The sequence below is a fragment of the Hylobates moloch genome, unplaced genomic scaffold (genome assembly GCF_009828535.3).
Source record: "Hylobates moloch isolate HMO894 unplaced genomic scaffold, HMol_V3 SCAFFOLD_7, whole genome shotgun sequence".
Taxonomy (NCBI): domain Eukaryota; kingdom Metazoa; phylum Chordata; class Mammalia; order Primates; family Hylobatidae; genus Hylobates; species Hylobates moloch.
In genome coordinates this window covers 115,756,531-115,776,718 of record NW_026652282.1, presented here as the reverse complement: position 1 = coordinate 115,776,718, position 20,188 = coordinate 115,756,531, and the positions used below count along the sequence as shown (strand labels likewise).

The 20,188-nt window shown below is 42.6% G+C and overlaps 2 protein-coding genes across 5 annotated transcripts in view; one reads left to right on the top strand and one right to left on the bottom strand.

Annotated features, from left to right (window-relative positions):
- The window catches only part of CT55 (cancer/testis antigen 55), a 25,093-nt gene extending 21,393 nt beyond the window's left edge, over positions 1–3,700 (top strand). Inside the window, exons 5-7 of the mRNA XM_032757951.2 lie at positions 1,956–2,068; positions 2,764–2,951; positions 3,232–3,700. Coding sequence (XP_032613842.1) covers positions 1,956–2,068; positions 2,764–2,951; positions 3,232–3,301 — 371 coding nt within the window. The 3' untranslated portion in view covers positions 3,302–3,700. The remainder of the gene's footprint in view (positions 1–1,955; positions 2,069–2,763; positions 2,952–3,231) is intronic.
- PABIR3 (PABIR family member 3) overlaps positions 1–20,188 on the bottom strand; it is a 417,014-nt gene that overhangs the window by 30,811 nt on the left and 366,015 nt on the right. The window lies entirely within an intron of this gene.

The following is a 20,188-nucleotide window of genomic DNA, read 5'->3' as shown; positions in this document are numbered from 1 at the left end:
CCACCGCGCCCGGCCGAATTCTCTTTGTAATCAGCAGATATATTCTAATATTTAGCTTCTACCCAACGATTTTTTTTGTCTGTTTTGTCTACTGCAGCTGTCATATACCTTGGGTATAAATGGGGAGATTAGCTCCGCTTCCCCAGGCAGCGTGCTAGTTTGTTTTCTTGGGTGCAAAAGCAGGACTCTGACCTGAATTTTGTTTTAAGATGTTGACTCTGTCTGCTTTGTCGAGAAGAGACTATCAGGGGAAGGGTGGAGTCAGGAAATCAGTCAGGAAAACGTTGTAATATTCCTGGTGAGAGATGATGGAGATGTGAGTGAAAGTGGAGAAGTGGAGAACCTGAGGACTGAGTTGACTCTGGATATATTTTGAAGTTAGAGAAGAACCCAGGAGGTAATGGATTAGATCTTTGTTGTGGAGGGAAAATGAGTCTAAGGTATCTCCAAAGTTTTTGGTTTGAGCAGTGGTGAGAGTGGAGTTGTCAGTTTGTGATGTAGACGACTGAGGCAAACAAAAGTTGGTGAATACGGAGAATACCAACAACTCAGCTTTATACACGTTAGATTGGTGTAAGCATACGGATAATTGACCCTGAGGTTGGTTAGAGCTGGAGGCATATACATTTTGGAGGTATAAGCATATAGATATATGTTAAATCTACACAAAAGAAATGTATGTAAATTATCAGAGAGAGAGAGAGAGAGTGAGAGAGAGAGAGAAGAGGTCTAACACAGTGTCTTATGTCATTCTACAGTGTTGGGTCCTAAGGTGAAGAAATGTTTAACTTTGTTGATATCGCTAGTTTTCATTGTGGCAATTTACTGTCTCAGTTGCATTTGGGATTTCCATTTGCTCCATATTCTTTCACGTAACTTTGTTATCCTGTGACTCACTTTTAACTTATTGCAAACTTCTGTTTGAAACTCAATGGTCTTAACTGTAACCTGTAAGGCACATACTTAAGAGTTCATTAGCCAGGCCGGGCGCGGTGGCTCACGCTTGTAATCCCAGCACTTTGGGAGGCCGAGGCGGGCGGATCACGAGGTCAGGAGATCGAGACCACATTGAAACCCCGTCTCTACTAAAAATACAAAAAATTAGCCGGGCGTGGTGGCGGGCGCCTGTAGTCCCAGCTACTCGGAGAGGCTGAGGCAGGAGAATGGCGTGAACCCAGGAGGCAGAGCTTGCAGTGAGCCGAGATCGCGCCACTGCACTCCAGCCTGGGCGACAGAGTGAGACTCCGCCTCAAAAAAAAAAAAAAAAAAAAAAAAAAAAAAAAAAAAAAAAAAGAGTTCATTAGCCAAACACAACACCAGGGGAAATTCATTCATTCTGAAAGTAACAACATTTCCTAGTGGTACTGCTACCACTACTACCAATCAACAGTTATTTGGTGATTACTATGCGCCAGCGATGATTCTGGATGATTCTGTGCGTATCGCACATATCAACTATTTCTCACAGCAGCTGTGTATCACGAAGGGTACTTACTGTGCTTCTCATTTTATAGATGAACAAAACTAGGCACAGACAGATTAACCACCTTGGCTAAGGTTGCCAACTGAGTGACAGGCAGTGTCAAGATTCGAAGCCGTGTAGCCAGGTTGAAACTTGTGCTCTTACCTGTATGTTTGATTGCCTCTCACTAAGCAATTGTGAACACTAACAGTTGTTTAGTAAATCCTGTGCTGCTCCCTCAGATTGGCTGTGATGTATGGTTCACACTTTCCTCCATTTACATTTGTTAAATCAGCAGAGGAGAATCAATGCCTAAGGATTATAAACTTCTTTTTGGACTTAGAGATTTGTAGTGTCTGTTTAAATATGCACAAAATGGACTTTAGATTTAGCAGAACTGACTTTAAAGTAGTACACTATCAAATAACATGTGAAATTAAAAGTGACCTAGTTAAGAGATCATGACACTCCCATTTCTCCATGGCTGTTTTAGATTTTGTGCCTTTTAAGGGTGACTTGTTAGAAGTTGAATATTCCACTGAGCCAGGCATCTCAAACATCAAGGCAACTTCTGTGAAGCCCATCCGTTGTATTCATACGGAAGAGGTAATTACTTTCCTGTTGCTCCCGTCAGCAATTTCTGCTAACTTTTCCTTTGTTGATAATTTACGTGACCAGGATTCTGTTGGGTGTAATGCGAATTCCAGAAAATATGAAGAAATACATTCTTTGCCAACAAAGGAGCCACTTTTCTTATTGAAAAGGCAGAATTTTCCAAAGGAAATAATTGGAAAATTATATAGAACAAGCACATGATTAAGTTCTAAATTGTGCATTTTACTCGATATCCAAATGTTATTAGAATCTTCCAAGGACAGGAGGAAGAAAAATGATCTTTGTGCCAGAGAACTGTAGGGAAAGAATGAACGGAGTGTGTTGTGGGACTTGAGCTTACCAGTAAATGCTAAGAATTATTTGGTTATTAAAGCCTGAATATGCGCAGGCAATTCAAGGCAACCGAGGGTAATGGACATATTTTGGTAACATTTAGAGCAGGATTTCTCATCAGAGACCCAGGCCTCATTCCCAGAGAGTCTGATTTAATTGTTCTGAGGTGGAGCGTGGACATGGGTATTCTTACAAAGCACCCCTGGTGTTAGCAATGGGCCAACCAGGTTGGAAATCAATGATTTGCATCGAAGTGACCTGCACTCATGCAGGACCCAGGGTGAGGAGGTGCAAAGCTGGTTACAGTGATTATTGAGCTTTTTCATAATCATTTCCATTATTTATACTCACAGGTCTGCATTACTAGCGTACATGGAAGAAGTGGGGTGATAGATTATACTATCTTTTTCACCTTGGATTCTGTGAAACTTCCTGACGGATACGTACCTCAAGTAGATGATATCGTCAATGTGGTCATGGTGGAGAGCGTTCAGTTCTGCTATATTTGGAGAGCGGTTTCTATCACCCCAGCGCAAAAATCGTAATGACAAAGCATTTTTATTCTTTTCCTTTTATGAGCAGTAAAGGGGCTGGTTTATCTGAAAAGGTTAGCTTAGTAAGCCTAAATAGTATTTCACATATGACTTTTGTGGCAAATCTAATTGAGATACTGGCTAGTTCAATTGGACCATGAACCCAGCTTAGGGAAGTGCCTTATCAATTAAAAACCACACTAAAATGACTCGCTAGTCACTGGAGGAAAGGAGTTCTTAATTAAAATGAACACTGCCATTAAATTTGAATTCCATATTTCCCATTAGCAGCAGCGGATTCCAAGATGACGGAGGCCTGGGACGGCCCAAAAGGGAACGTCGGAGCCAAAGCATTTAACTGAAAAGGCATCAGGGACAGCATGTTAAAGGCATGATTTAAAGTTACAATTTGACTTCAGTTTTGAGCCCCCTTTATGATGTCTGTACAATCTGTATTGTTCCATAGCCTCTTTCATCTTCTGTCACCCAGATAACTTGTGATGTTTATTGTTTTCCTTGTTCCTTCTTCCCCATGCTAGAATGTAAACTCCACAATGGCAGGATGTCTTTTGATCTGTTTTTTTTTTCTGTTGTCATTAAAGCATCACCAAGCACTTAGAAGAGTGCCTGGCAGATTCAATGAGCAGATAAAATGTTATTAAGTTCAATGACTGAATGACTGGGCCAGCAATGATATTTACCTGTGGTTCATTCATCACTGGTTCCTTAAGAATAAAATTGTTGAGCAATGCACTAAGACCTCTCTGTTGATTTTTAAACAACACCAACAACCATAGAAAGCCGACTCTGCTGTACGTGAGCCTCTGTGAGCCACTTTGTTGCAGGGGTGCAGCTCATGTGAAGTCACGAAGAAACGTACAAACAGAGCCCCTTGAGGGAAGGACAATCTGCTTACCCACTGGGAAAGGTTATACTAAAATCCCACAGGTAAACTCCAGGAAACTTCATTCTTTCTTCTAATAGAATATTTAACCAGGTAGCTGTCACCTAGGGGAAGGGATATATTCAGACCTTTGGGCATAGCTTGAGTGTCGTTGTGAACTTACCCTGAGTCCTGTGATTCATAATTCCACCATTACCACCGGTCCTTGAATAAACAGAGTTGTGTTTTGACTTTCCACTACAGATCCAGTGAGACCTCTCAGTTATCCAGGGATTTGTTTCCCGCTTGATAGAAACAGTGAAGGTTTCGTAAAGTTCCCATTTTCACTCATTGGTTCACTCCACAAAATCCTACTGATTCTCTTTGATGTGCCAGGCACTGTTGAGGCTCTAGAGTTATACCCTTAACCAAAAGGACAAAATTCCAGGCCCTAATGGAATTGTGTTCTTTCAATGCCCCAACCCCACCCCCCTGGCACCCCCACTGTCCTCGGCTTCCTGACCCATGCAGCAGTAGCTCCTATGATTGAAAGGGGCAAGTGGGAGCTGTGGCAACACCAGGTCCCTGTGAATGTCGTCATTCAAAAGCAACCCCACACCCTGTGGAATTTCAGAGCAGTCCATGTTGGACTTGAGAGATGCAAGGGTCATGACTTTCACTACCTCCCCATTTAATTCTGCAGTTTGTTTGATGTGGAAGAATGTCCTTTGGGAGTTATAATGCATTATGATAAGCCCAATCAGCTGAGGATTCAGTCACAGCCTCTGTTTCACAAACTTCCTCACCGGACTGAGGATCACCTGGGAGGCAGCAGTTCAGCTGGGCAGGGGGGCAGGGATTGGATACATTTCCTCTATCTTCAAATAGCAAAGCCCAGAACCACTTTGCTTCCATAAGGCAGACCAAGCGGCGGTTCATTTTGAATATTTTGCCTCAGGGATGTGTTAACGCCAAGGCTCTTTCCCACAATTGAGAATGAATGGTCCTTGATCATCTCACCCTCATCACACCTGTGTCCCTAAATGGATGACCTCACGGCACAAGGACAGAAGGACTCAGGGACTAGGAAATAGTAGACTCTGTCAGAAACGTGCTTTCCCCACGTACAAAAGAATTGGATTGAAAATACGGGGACCTGTCACCACGAGTTTCTGGGGCTCCAGTGTTCTGCCACGGAGCTTCCAACTGGCACGCTGTGAAGGCGTTGCAGATGTGCTGATATCAGATGCCTCTCAGCTCATTTAGCGATACATGCAATGAAGAAAATGAAATAAGATAACGATCTTTAGCCGGGTTTGGCAAACGATGGCCCTTCTGCCAATTCTGGCCTTATGCCTGCAGTGATTCTAAAACATAAAGTTCTATTTAGGCATCCGGAGCCTAATCATGGCCCAATAGATTGAACCTAGTGTTCTCGCTGTCATGATAATGCATACTGTTAATCAAAGGGGCACCTTGAAGTCTCTTATTGTGATCATGGTTTCATCCTCTAACCACTTGTAGCTTTCAGAGGTTCTGGTTTGTCATTTCACTCCTCTTGTGAGATGCATAAATCTTTAACTATACATCTGCCAAAGGGATATGCTCTGTTAATGTAAGTAACTCCTCTTTGTTATGCTTAGTGTGTAGTTCTCTGTTTTGTCAAAATTTCAAATTCACTTAATCAGCCCTATTTACAAGGATCCCTGTCACCTTGGTGTTGGAGAATATGGTGTTTTGAATTGAAGCTCTTATTTCTATTGGCAAACTTGAGGTTGCACGTAAACCTCCAGTACCAGCCCAGGAATGCGGAGTTTATTCCATGTTTTCCTCTCTTTCCACCTTTCCATGTGTATTGTTTCCTTCTCAGCTTTGGAGAACCCTAACTTCCATTATCCTCTGTGTATTTACTTCTTTGCACAATCCTGCGTATATGCTCTCCTACTGTGGACAGCCTTCCATCTGTTCTCTAACTCCCTCTTCTCACGGACCCTGGCTTGCAGGAGGCCTCCTTGGAACCATTTTTTGGCAGGCTCCATGCCTGCCTTCCTAAACTTTGGTGCCCTGCTCTACAGGGATGGGAGAGTTAGAGAAAAAGGTTCACTGTTGCCTTTGGAACTCCTCACAGAACTGGCTTTTAGTCACCATTTCATTGTAATAGTCACCTAGGACAGCCTGGGTTAAGTGCTTCATGAGTTTCTTTCCAGAGCTGCTGGCCTGGCCAGAAGAGTGAAGTCCTGGGGTTGGTTGAGGGCTATCAGTCTAAACATCCATAACTAAGGACTCAGATCAGTTAGTATTCTTGTTGGTCTCATAAGGGGGAGGAAGAGAGTCCACCCTGCTGGGGCAACGTCATCCTACAGTGGTTTCACTTCCTAAGGGCATTGCCCCAGTTAACCCTAAAAGAGGTGAATTAGAAACTTTCATTCCCCAAATCCTTTGCATAGTTGAAGGCCTACTGTATATACAAAGGGTGAAAAGCATAACCTTATTGTTGAAGTTCCATTGAAAGAAAACAAAAGGTGGCCAGGTGCATGGCTCACACCTGTAATCCCAGCATTTTGGGAGACCGAGTTGGGTGGATCAACTGAGGTCAAGAGTTTGAGACCAGCCTGGCCAACATGGTGAAACCTCGTCTCTACTAAAAATGCCAAAAAATTTAGGCAGTCGTGGTTGCACGTGCCTGTAGTCCCAGCTCCTTGGGGTGGCTGAGGCAGAAGAGTCCTTTGAACCCAGGAGCCCGAGGTTGCAGTGAGCCAAGATCATGCCACTGCACTGCAGCCTGGGTGACATAGGGAGACTCCATCTCGAAAAAAAAAAAAAAAGATAAAAAAAGAAAGGAAAGGAAACAAAACGAAAGGTACAAGCTATTTTGACAGCATAAAAAACATACTTTGCAGTGGTTAGGGGGACTGAACACCTGTGTTCCCCAAAAATTCCTTTGTTGAAGCCGTAATCCCCAATGTGATCATATATGGCGGTGGGCATTGGGAGGCTATTAGGCTTAGATGGGGTCATGAGACTAGAGCCCCATAATGGGATTTGTATCCTTAGAAGAAGAGGAAAAGAAGCCAGAATGTGCTCCCACTCCTCTGTAGGAGGAAACAACCGGAAGTTGACAATCTTCGAGCCAGAAAGAGGGCCCTTGCCCTGAACCAAATCAGTCAGCACCTTATTCTTGGACCTCTCAGCCTCCAGAACTGTGTAATATAAATTTCCGTGGTATCGTGTTATAGCAGACCAAGCTAAGACAACAGAGAGCTAACACTGACATTCTGTAACAAATAAAAGCAATCTATACACTCATTGTGTTTTCAGAAACAAAGATATGGATTGGGAAAACTCCCATCACATGAGGATCCCAAAATTCCCATGGATGGGAATTGTCCCCACCCATTAAATCATAATGAATAATACATGTGTTGATACATGTCATCTAAACCTTGTCACTCTATTCTTATAGAAATGTTTGTCTAAACACTATTCCAGTGTTTATTTACACTTACTTCCAGTGTAGCTTTTGTAATGGAAGGAGTAACATTTTACTCCATGGTGCAACTCATGTACACAGGGGAGGCTGAGTCACTGATATGCAAGAGAACCCAACTTATTGGCCTATAATCGTTATAAGTTTCTGCTGTGGTCACACTCCTGGGGACAGGTTGCAAAGCCAGGAAAAAGTTGAGTTGAGCTGGGATCTAGTGTCTTCAAAACTACAGCTCTTACAGTTACAGCCAGCTGCAACATTATTCTGAATGAGGCCCAATACTGTTTAGGTAGATGCACAAAGCAAAGCAAAGTTGTCAGATTTGGTGTGAATTGCCTTAAAACCAGATCCTTTCTCAGGATTCCTGGAATGGTTCAGGATGTTACCCTTTTCTGATTCAACTAATTGCTGTGGTATTTATTGAGAACCTACTATGTGCCCAGCACTGTTCTAGATGCTGAGGGCCCAGCAGATGGAAAAAGCAACCACGAACAAAAGCTCTGCAGTCATTAAGCTGACATAAAAGTGGGAAGAGACAGACAATAAATACTCTGATAAGCATATGAATAAATAAGAATTTCCGTCTAGCAGTTAGTGACAGAAAGAAAAGTAAGCAGGTGTTTGTGATAAGAGGTTTTTGAGGGCAGTGACCATGGACAGATGGTTTTCAATATTTTCAGTCGGAGTCAGTCTCCCTAATTTGAGAGTGAAACATGCAGGTCATTAGAAGCCAAGAAGGTGAATCACATGGTCATATCTTTGCTGGAATCTGGTACTGAATGATTGCTTCATGGATACTTGTGAAGGTGTGCCTTTTGTTCATGGAGACAGTTAAAATGTGAGAAGGTTTAATGGTGTGCATGGCATCCCTCTTCAGAATTGCTGTTAATGTACTTTGTGTCTAGCCCTTGTATACGCCAGGCACTGGCCTAAGGGCCTTGGGACACACACATCATTTAATGCTCACAAAGAATCCTATGAAAAAAGTCCCAGTAGTGTCCTGTCCATTCTACAGCCAAGTCAGGGACACAAACAGGAAAGGGAGGGCGCACAGCTGCTCTGTGGTCCAGTGGAATTCACCCCCTTGCATTCAGGTCCAGCAGCCATTTCTTATCTGATGTGTTCCGGGCCTCTGGAGGCACCTCCTACCACAAAGATCATTCACAATGTTTCCATCAGGGTGGTATAGAAGAGCCCCTTCTTTGTTCTGCAGTATTCTCTCCGCAGGGACCTGTCTTCCTGGTGCTGGAATCTACCTGTAGCTTCTCTGCCAACAGAGTTTGACCCCTGCAGAGGAGGCTGAGTCTCACTTAGTGAAGTTTGCCAGAGAAGGCTATTTCTTACCTCTTTCTAAGGCTATTTCTTAGCACCAATCTCTTGCTGCAGCATCCGTTATTAGCTCTATTTGTGTCAGCAGGGACACATGGAAGGGTTTTGGGCATGTTTTCATATGGCCGAGTGGCTGCTGTCGCTTTGGTTCTTTCTGCTTTCTTCTGTGCCATGATGGAAACTAAAAAATTTGACCCAGTGATGTTTTTTTTCAATCATTCTTTAGAGGTGGTGAAACTACAGGTATGTTTTCAAAGGATTGAAAGTTTTTGCTGACAGATGGCATGGAGTGTGTTAAGAAAATGGAGAAAACTAAGGGTTATGGCAGGGATATGATGTTAACCCACTGTGTGAACTGAGCTGACATCGTCTGAGATGGAGAAGATTTAAGGAGGTGCAGGGGTTGAAGGAAGCTCAGGACACGTGAAATTTTGGACACCTTACCCTTGAGATGTCTATGGGACAACCATGTGTGTGACTCAATATATATATGGGATTGGGAGTTACCTGCATTTAGATGCCATGGGGCTGTCGTGTCGATAGAGAAGCCATTCAGGGCCTGGGCCCTGGAGCACTCTCGTGGGATCCTGATGGGCGGAAGATCTCGCAAAAGAAGCCGAGAAGGAACCTTTCTAGGAGAGGGTGGTCACACAGAAGACCAAAGAACTTATTTTCAGAAATGGGGAGTCCTCAACTTCGTCAAACACTAAGAGGTTCAGTGATGAGAGCTTAGCATATTGACCACTGGATTTGGTGACCTGGAGGTTTCCTGCCATCCTAAGAGCAAATTAGGGGCATGATGTGGGTAAAAGCCTAATGCCAGAGGAATAAGGAGGGAATGGGAACTCAGGAAGTGAGCAGAGGTGATGCTTGACATAACATTTGCTGTGGGGGACAGGATGCAGAGGAATGGGACTGAAGGGGAAATGAGGCCAAGGAAGCTTATTTATCTATGTACATTTTTAAAGATGGGAGTTACTTGTCTGTGACGTTTTGAAGATGGGTGATTCTTGTGTATGTTTGTATGTTATTCCACTAGAAGCAAAGATTTAAAAAAAAATGGTTGTTGACACAGGATGAAGAGAGGCAATAGCAATAGAAGCAACATCCTCAGAGAAAATGTGTCAAGAGAATGGTTCCATGTGCTCAGTGGAGGGTCAGCCCTGGGAAGGGGCTGATATGTCCTTTCACTGTTACAAGAGAGAAGGAAGAAAAAGCCAGGATGGGTGCCAAGAGGTTCGCAGAGGAGCTCCTGTCTCATGGCCTATGTTTTCTTTAAAAAAAATTATTATAATTATTTGAATTGGAGTCTTGCTCTGTTCCCCAGGCTGGAGTGCAATGGCGTGATCTCGGCTCACTGCAACCTCTGCCTCCTGGGTTCTAGCGATTCTCCTGCCTCAGCCTCCTGAGTAGCTGGGATTACAGGCACACACCGTGCCCAGCTAAATTTTTGTATTTTTAGTAGAGACGGGGTTTCACCATGTTGGTCAGACAGGTCTCCAACTCCTGACCTCAGGTGATCCACCTGTCTCAGCCTCCCAAAGTGCTGGGATTACAGGCGTGAGCCACGGCGCCTGGCTATGGCCTTTATTTTCTCAGAGAAATAAGAGGAAATGTCTGCTTATCTGTGTGTCCTAATTTTTCATTGACAATCATAGAATATTGGAGTAATCAAAATGTACAAGAGCAGTTGTTGTGGGTTCAGTTTCGCCGCTAAAGAGATATGCTCAAGTTCTGAGTCCCAATACCTGTGAATGTTACTTTATTTGGAAATAGGGTCTTTGCAAAAAAATAAAATAAAAAACAAAAAATCAAATTAAGATGAGGTCCCATAGCATTAGGATTAGTCATACACCACTAATCTAGTGAGTGGTGGCATTATAAGAAGAGGGATATTGGACACACAGACACACAGATAAGAGCACCATCAGATGAAGGAGGAAGTGATTGGAGGGATGCATCTACAACCCAAGAAAAGCCACCAATGTCTACCGGCAACCTCCAGAAACTTGTAATAGACTCTCCCTCAGAGCTAGCCAGAAGGAACCAACCTCGCTGACACCTTGATTTCAGACTGGTAGCCTGCAGAACTGCCAGAGAATAAATTTCTGTTGTCTTAAGCCACCCAGTTGTGGTAATGTGTTTTGGCCTCCCTAGGAAATTAACACAGCTGTGTTACATTTAGAAGCATAGATAACCTCAGATTGTGGAAAATCATACTTACTGGGGGTAATACAGTAGGATTATTGGGTAGTATTGAGTGGCCCCTGTGAAATGTGTGTCCGTATTTTGGTATGGGTCTATATAGCTGCATTTGGTGTTATAATTTATGCAGCAGACTTCTGTTACTTGGGTGCAGGTGGAGAATAGTTGGATAGCTGGGCCTTACTAGACTCTAGTTTTGCCAGCGGAGAATGACAAAGTGAATAAAGTTTGACGGGTGATGGTGTTTGCAAGGGAGATGAAGCAGAGAAGGGAGGGTTGGGAATGAGAAATGAAACTTGAGGGGAAGCCTGAGGTTTGACTATGGGGATGAGTGGAGTCGGGGAGCAGAGAGGCCGGAGTGTCTTATGGGTCATCCACTAGGAGAGGGACACAAGTCGTGGTATAGAGAGACACAAGACCTTGCTGCACAAGACCTCAGTGAAAGCAAATACAGGGGAAATACCATGACATGGGTATGGACGGTTGTAAAGACACTAATTGTGAAGTGGTATGGGCTATGAACTAGGCTATTCAAATGAGAAACACGAAAAGTGATTTAAAACTCAGTAGATTGAATCTTCATCAGAAACCTTTGAAAAGGAAATTCCACTCCTATGAGTTTATGCTGGAAACATAAATGAAGCAGGAGAATTTATTTCTCTCTGTGTGTGTGTAAGATAATATATATGTTAATATGCACATACATGCATATATACACACACATACATACATGCATGTTACGTGTCTTCATTATCAACCTATAATCAGTTGTATTCCATGTAAGCCACCTCCTCTTTTTAAGAAACATCATGAGATGTTTCAGGTCTCTACATATGAAGATGTACATACAGCCTACTTGGCCAGCCCCACTGACCCTGATACTCTGCACAGTCTGCACAGATAGGCCACAATGACCACTGCTCAGTCATAGTGTGACCTCCTGAAACATGTGTCTGCCTGCTTTAAGCCCACCAATTAAAACTCCCCACGGGAAACCCGTTTGGATAACCCCTGGGACGCGCATAAGGTTGTTGGTCCATGGATCCCTTTCTCTCTCCCTGACTGGGCTCCCTGCCACACATGTGTGCCCTCCAGTTGTGCCATGTACCCTCTAGGATCGGCAAGTGATAAAACGCCTATTTCCATCTGTGTCTCTTCTAATCATTGGAGGGGTGCTCTTTACCTTAAATATCCTATATTAAAACAGGTATTCAGGCCCACAGGGGAAGAAATCTCTCCAGGGGATTCAGGCTGGGATGCAAGCAACCATAGCAGGCAGTAAGGGGCAGTGCATGAGGGCGTTTGTGCAGCATATCAAGACATGTTATGTAGATCACGACAAGCCACAAGAGGAGATTCTTGCCAATGTACAGTGGTGTTCTAGAGAGAGACCATGCTCCCTTCTCCTTTTCATTAACTTCACTTGGATTGACGCCCGAAAGTAAACATCTGTACTTCTCCATAGTCCAGAAAAGACTGGTCTTGGAACTTGAGTTTGGAGGTGAGCACAGAATCGTTGGGAACATCTCACCATGATGTCATGTCACCAATTGCCACCCACAACTGTATATTCCCGAATCTGGGCAAAGCGACACATTTTCAGACAACTCCGTCAAGTGGATCTTGTGCAAATGGGACCTGAAGGCACAAGCAGGAATGACGAGTAATTTGCTCACACCTCTCCCCTTCTTATGCTTTATTCAAAACTATGTCTTCACAGGGAGTTATGCCTGATTTTTAGTCCTTTTGATACACAGAAGCTGAAGGAATTGTTGGCGCCAAGTAATGACCAGATTCTCTGTTGGAGTTATTTGAATAGGCAAGACTCTCAAAATGTGTCCAGAGAATAAACACACACACACACACACACACACGTGTAATTTTGGTAATCTCTCCTATGTTCCTATGCATTGGCATTTGCCCTCTCAGCCCATTGTGCTTACTATGATATCCCAAAATAAGGAAGACTGACTGCCATCCTAGCTGGCCTCCTAACGTTGTGGATTTGGGTTGGTGTTCTGAGCTCCTCTCACCTCTTCTTATTTGTATGCAGACCTGCTGTACTGCTTCTGATCCACTTGGCCAAGAACAGCAGTGGGCTGTGTCTAGTGAATTGCTATGACTTTCTCAGACTCCCCATCAGTCAGACACAGCCTGTCCTACAGAATTCTGGAAAGGTCTGTTGTAGACTCCATTCTAGTATCAACTTGGTGACTACGAGTTTTTCTGTTAGAGTGCTGAGCCAACACACGTGGAATGCACTTTATGCCAGAAGTGAGACATCTTGACCTCTCCTCCATAGCCCAGAAAACGCTGCTCTGGGAACTTGTACTTAGATATGAGCATGGAATCTGTCATGATTACAGATGTGTGCCCTTTCCCTCAACGTTTTCAGATTTTAGATCCAATGGGGAGAATTCTCCTAACAGGGAAAATTAATAAAGGTGCCATTTATGGCTTCTACATTCAGGCATACCTCATCTTACTGCACTTCTCTTCATTGCACTTTGCAGCTATTGTGTTTCTTAGAAACTGAAGGTTTGTGGAAACCCTATGTCAAGCAAATCTATTGGTGCCATTTATCCAAAAGCATGTGCTCACTTTGTGTTCCTGTGTCACAATTCGGTAACTCTTATTTCCAACTTTTTCATTCCTGTGATATCTGTTATGGTAATCTGTGATCAGTGATCTTTGATGTTACTATTGTCATTCTGTTGGGGCACCACGAACCGCACCCATATCAGACAGCAGCGAACTAAACGAAAGTTGTGTGTGTTCTGATGACTCCACTGACAAGCTGTTCCCCATCTCTCTCCTTCTCCTCAGGATATCTTATTCCCTGAGACACAACAAGATGGAAATCAGGCCAAGCAATAACCCCAAAACAGCCTCTAAGTGTTCAAGTGACAGGAAGACTCACACGTCTCTCACTTTAAATCAAAAACTAGAAATGATTAAGCTTCGTGAAGAAGGCATGTCAAAAGCCAAGACAGGCTGAAAGCTATGTCCCTTGCACCAGTCACCCAAGTTGTGAATGCAAAGGGGAAAAGTTCTTGAGGGAAATCAAAAGTGCTACTGCAGTGAGCACACCAATGATAAGAAAGCGAGAAACAGTCTGATAGCAGTGTGAAGAGTTTTAGTGGTCCGGATAGAAGGTCAATCCAGCCACAACATTCCCTTGAGCCAAAGCCTAATCCAGAATAAGGCCTAACTCTCTTCAGTTCTATGAAGGCTGCAAGAGGTAACGAAACTGCAGAAGTAACCTAGCAGATTAAACTGTTTTCCATAACATAAAACTGCAATATGCACCCAGGCAGGGTGGTTCATGCCTGTTATCCCAACAGTTTGGGAGGCCGAGTTGGGAAGATTACATGAGGCCGGGAGTTTGAGACCAGCCTGGGCAATGTAGTGAGACCCTGCCTCTACAAAAAAAAAAAAAATTAAAATTAAAATGAGCCAAGGGTGGTGGCGCACACCTGTAGTCTCAGCTACTCAGGAGGCTATGGTGGGTGGGGGATCACTTGAGCCCAGGAGTTTGAGGCTGCAGTGAGCTGTGATCATGCCACTTTACTCCGGCCTGGGTAAAAGAGCAAGATGCTGCCTCTAAAAACTTGAAAAGAAAATATTTTCAAAGTGCAAGATGAAGCATCAAATGCAGAAGTTGAGGCTGCAGCACGTTATCCAGAATCTCTGTTTTGGTACCGGAACCACGCTGTTTTGGTTACTGTAGCCTTGTAGTGTAGTTTGAAGTCAGGTAGCGTGATGCCTCCAGCTTTGTTCTTTTGGCTTAGGATTGACTTGGCAATGCGGGCTCTTTTTTGGTTCCATATGAACTTTAAAGTAGTTTTTTTCCAATCCTGTGAAGAAAGTCATTGGTAGCTTGATGGGGATGGCATTGAATCTATAAATTACCTTGGGCAGTATGGCCATTTTCACGATGTTGATTCCTCCTACCCATGAGCATGGAATGTTCTTCCATTTATTTGTATCTTCTTCTATTTCATTGAGCAGTGGTTTGTAGTTCTCCTTGAAGAGGTCCTTCACATCCCTTTGTAAGTTGGATTCCTAGGTATTTCATTCTCTTTGAAGCAATTGTGAATGGGAGTTCACTCATGTACAACTATCTGATCTTTGACAAACCTGACAAAAACAAGCAATGGGGAAAGGATTCCCTATTTAACAAATGGTGCTGGGAAAACTGGCTAGCCATATGGAGAAAGCTGAAACTGGATCCCTTCCTTACACCTTATACAAAAATTAATTCAAGATGGATTAAAGACTTACATGTTAGACCTAAAACCATAAAAACCCTAGAAGAAAACCTAGGCAATACCATTCAGGACATAGGCATGGGCAAGTACTTCATGTCTAAAACACCAAAAGCAATGGCAACAAAAGCCAAAATTGACAAATGGGATCTAATTAAACTAAAGAAATTCTGTACAGCAAAAGAAACTACCATCAGAGTGAACAGGCAACCTACAAAATGGGAGAAATTTTTTGCAACCTACTCATCTGACAAAGGACTAATATCCAGAATCTACAATGAACTCAAACAAATTTACAAGAAAAAAACAAATAACCCCGTCAAAAAGTGGGTGAAGGACATGAACAGACACTTCTCAAAAGAAGACATTTATGCAGCCAAAAAACACGTGCAAAAATGCTCATCATCGCTGGCCATCAGAGAAATGCAAATCAAAACCACAATGAGATACCATCTCACACCAGTTAGAATGGCCATCATTAAAAAGTCAGGAAACAACAGGTGCTGGAGAGGATGTGGAGAAATAGGAACACTTTTACACTGTTGGTGGGACTGTAAACTAGTTCAACCATTGTGGAAGTCAGTGTGGCGATTCCTCAGGGATCTAGAACTAGAAATACCATTTGACCCAGCCATCCCATTACTGGGTATATACCCAAAGGATTATAAATCATGCTGCTATAAAGACACAGGCACACGTATGTTTATTGTGGCACTATTCACAATAGCAAAGACATGGAACCAACCCAAATGTCCAACAACGATAGACTGGATTAAGAAAATGTGGCACATATACACCATGGAATACTATGCAGCCATAAAAAATGATGAGTTCATGTCCTTTGTAGGGACATGGATGAAGCTGGAAACCATCATTCTCAGCAAACTATCGCAAGGACAAAAAACGAAACACCACATGTTCTCACTCATAGGTGAGAATTGAACAATGAGAACACATGGACACAGGAAGGGGAACATCACACACCAGGGACTGTTGTGGGGTGGGGGGAGGGACAGCATTAGGAGATATACCTAATGCTAAGTGACGAATTAATGGGTGCAGCACACCAACACGGCACGTGTATACATATGTAATAAACCTGCACGTTGTGAACAGGTACCCTAAAACTTAAAGTATAATAATAATAAAATAAAATAAAATAGAAATTTCTTCCCCCAAGATATCTAAAAATAAACAATTAAACAGGCGGTGCAATGAAAAAAAAGATGATGAGGGTGGCTACACGGAACAACAGATTTTCAGTCTGAATTAGACTGTCTTCTATTGGAAGAAGATGTTACGTAGGATTTTCATAGCTAGGGAGGGGAAGTCAATCCCTGCCTTCAAACCTTCAAAGGACAGGCTGACTCTCATGTTAGGGGCTAATTCACCTAAAGATTTTCAGTTGAAGCCAATGCTCATTTATCATTCCAAATATGCTAGGGCCCTGAAGCACTATGCTAAATCAGCTCTACCCATGCTCTATAAATGGAGCAACAAAGCCTGGATGACAGCACATCTGCTTAAAACATGGTTTGCCGGCCGGGCGCGGTGGCTCACGCTTGTAATCCCAGCACTTTGGGAGGCCGAGATTGCGCCACTGCACTCCAGCCTGGGCGACAGAGCGAGACTCCGTCTCAAAAAAAAAAAAAAAAAAAAAAAACATGGTTTGCTGAGTATTTTAAGCCCACTGTTGAGACCTACTGCTCAGGAAGAAAAAAAAGGAAGATTCCTCTCAAAATATTATTGCTCATTGACAATGCAATGGTCACCCAGGAGCCCTGATGGAAATGTACAAGAAGATGAATGTTGTTTCCATGCCTGCTGACACAATATCCATTCTGCAGTCCATAGATCAAGCAGTAATTTTGACTGACTTCCAAGTCTTATTTAAGAAATATATTTAATAAGGCTACAGCTGCCATAGGGAGCTGGACAAAGTAAATGGAAAACCTCCTCTGATGGAGCTGGACAAAGTAAATGGAAAGCCTTCTGGAAATGATTCACCATTCTAGATTCCATTAGGAACATTCATGATTCGCGGGAGGAGGTCAAAATATCAATGTCAACAAGAGTGTGGAAGACGTTGATTACAAACCTCTGGCTGACACTGATGGTTAAAGACTTGATCGGAAGAAGTTACTGCAGATGTATTGGAAATAAAAAGAGAATTGGAATTGGAAGTGGAGCCTGAAGATGTGAGTGAATTGATAAAACTCGAATGGATGAGTTGCTTCTTATGGATGAGTAAAGAAAGTGTTCTCTTCAGATGCAATCGACTCCCAGTGCAGAAGATGTGAACGCTGTTAAAATGACAACATAGGATTTAAAATATTACATTAACGCAGTTGATGAAGCAGGGTTGTGTTTGTGTGTGGGGGGGATAGTTGAGAGGATTGGGTGCAATATTAAAGCAAGTTTTACTCTGGGTAAAATGCTATCAAACAGCATTGCATGCCACAGAGAAATCTTTCATGAAAGGAAGAGTCAATGAATGTGACCAACTTCATCGCTGTCTTCTCTTAAGGAATTTCCAAAGCCACTCCACCCTCTGGCAAACACCATGCTGGTCAGCCAGCAGCCGTCAACATCAAGACCAGACCCTCCACCAGCAAGAAGATGATGACTTGCTGGGAGCTCTGACCATCGTTAGTCTTTTTTAGCAATCAAGTATTTTTAATTAAAGTATGTATATTGTTTTGTAGACATAATGCTATCGCTCACTAAATACATTTCTTTATACGGTAAACAAAACTTTTATATGCACAGGTAAATCAAATATTTGTGTGGCTCACTTTATTGCAGTGGTGAAGACCCAAAAATGCAACAGGTCAGAGCTATGCCTGTAATAGCTTTTCCTTGATTCTTAAAATCGTATGTAATATTTTGCAATGGCAGTGTAACATGGAAACATTAGCCCATAGTTTTCTGAGTCTCAACATATTACAGCAGTCCTACAGCAGTGGGGAAATTCACCTGGAGGACTCTGAGTCAAAGCATGGTCCCATGATATTAGCTCTTCATGGTTTTGACAGGGTTTACCTTAAGGGATGCTGTGAGTTTGGGTGTGTTTGTCTTTCAGTTGTCTCCATTGTGTGTTATATGTGCATTTCTACTTAAAGAACTAATTTTTGAGTTTTACTTACTGGACATGTCAAAATGTCCATGTATTGTATTTGTATCCTTCAGGGTAAAAGCAGGGGTCTCACGCTGGTTGGTCCATACAGCTGGTGTCATTTCTCTGAGAACTGCCCCCTGCATACACACCCTTGTGTTTGCTATTGACTGAGTCCCCTGACTGTAGTTACTTGGTTTCATACTTTTCACCTCAACCTAGCGGAGTCGATCATGGTTTTGTCCTGCCAATTTTGGAGCTCTGGACTAGACTATATGACTGAGTATTTTCCTGCTCAGTCTGATGATACCATTTCTTTACAGAAAATGTGATTTAGAAGATCCACTGTTGAGTTCTCCTGAGCTACCTGCATTCTTGTTTTTATCAAGCTTATTAGTTGCTTCTGTTTCTCAGATTTTGTAGAATAGTTATGGTCTTCTGATAAAAATTTGTTGTAGAATTCCCACTCATGTATTGCTGTTAGTAGCCAACAGCACAAGTGTGATCAAGGGAACTTGTGGAGCTGCCACATGCATCCTCACATGTACCAGCACAGAGCTCTGACCTTTATAATCTTGTGCACGGAGGTGAGGAGATTGGCGGCAGTGGTGTAGAGGTTTCCAGATCAGGAGGGATGATCTCTCAGTTCTTGAGGTAAAACATGTAGCAGTTAATTGATACCTCCCTATGCTGGCTACCCATATGCTGAAGAGTGAAACTGGACCACTCCCTTTCACCATACACCAAAACCAACTCAAGATGGATTAAAGACTTAAACATAGGCCCTGGCAAAGATTTCATGGTGAAAACACCAAAGACAACTATGACAAAAACAAAAATTGAGAAATGGGACCTAATTGAACCAAAGAGCTTCTGCACAGCAAAAGAAGCTATCAACAAAGTAAACTGACAACCTCTATAATGGGAGTAAAATTTGCAAATTCTGCATCTTAAAAAGGTCTAATATCCAAATTCCGTAAGCACCTTAAAGAAATTAACAAGCATAAAACAAACAGCCCCATTAAAAATGAGCAAAGGACACGAACAGACACTTCTCAAAAGAAGATATACGCGTGCCCCAAGAAGCATATGAAAAAATGCTCAACATCACTAATCATCAGATAAATGCAAATTAAAACCTCAGTGTGAGTCCATGTCACACCAGTCAGTCAGAATGGCTATCATCAAAAAGTCAGAAAATAACAGAAGTTGGCATGACTGTGGAGAAGAGGGAATGCTCATACACTGCTGGTGGGAATGTAAATTAGCTCAGCCACTGTGGAAAGCAGTTTGGAGATTTCTCAAAGAACTTACACAGAACTACCATTCGACCCACCAATCCCATTACTGGGTATATACCTAACTAATCATATAAATCATTGTACCATACAGACAGATGCACACACATGTTCACTGCAGCACTATTCACAATAGCAAATACATAAAATTGACGTAAGTGGCCATCAATGGTAGACTGAATAAAGAATATCTGGTGTATCTATACCATGGAATACTATACAGTCATCAAAAAGAATGAGATTGTGTCCTTTGCAGCAACAGGGTGGGGCAGGAGGCCATTATCCTAAATGAATAAATGCAGGAACAGGAAACCTAGTACTACGTGTTCTTTCTTACAAGTGTGAGCCAAACCTTGAGTATACATGGAAACAAACAATAGACAAATAGACACCTGGGCCTATGTGATGGTGGGGGGTGAGAGGAGGACCAGGATAGAAAAACTACCTGATGCGTACTATGTTTATTTTCTGTGTGATGAACTAATTTGTATACAAAGCCCCCATGACATGCAATTTTGCATACAACAAACTTGTGCATGTACCCCCTGAACCTAAAATAAAAGCTGCAAAGAATTTTTAAAAGGTGGCTGTTTGACAAGATCAAAACAATTTTGAACCTCTAGCTAGGCTAAGTAAAAAAAAAAAAAGAGAGAGAGAGAG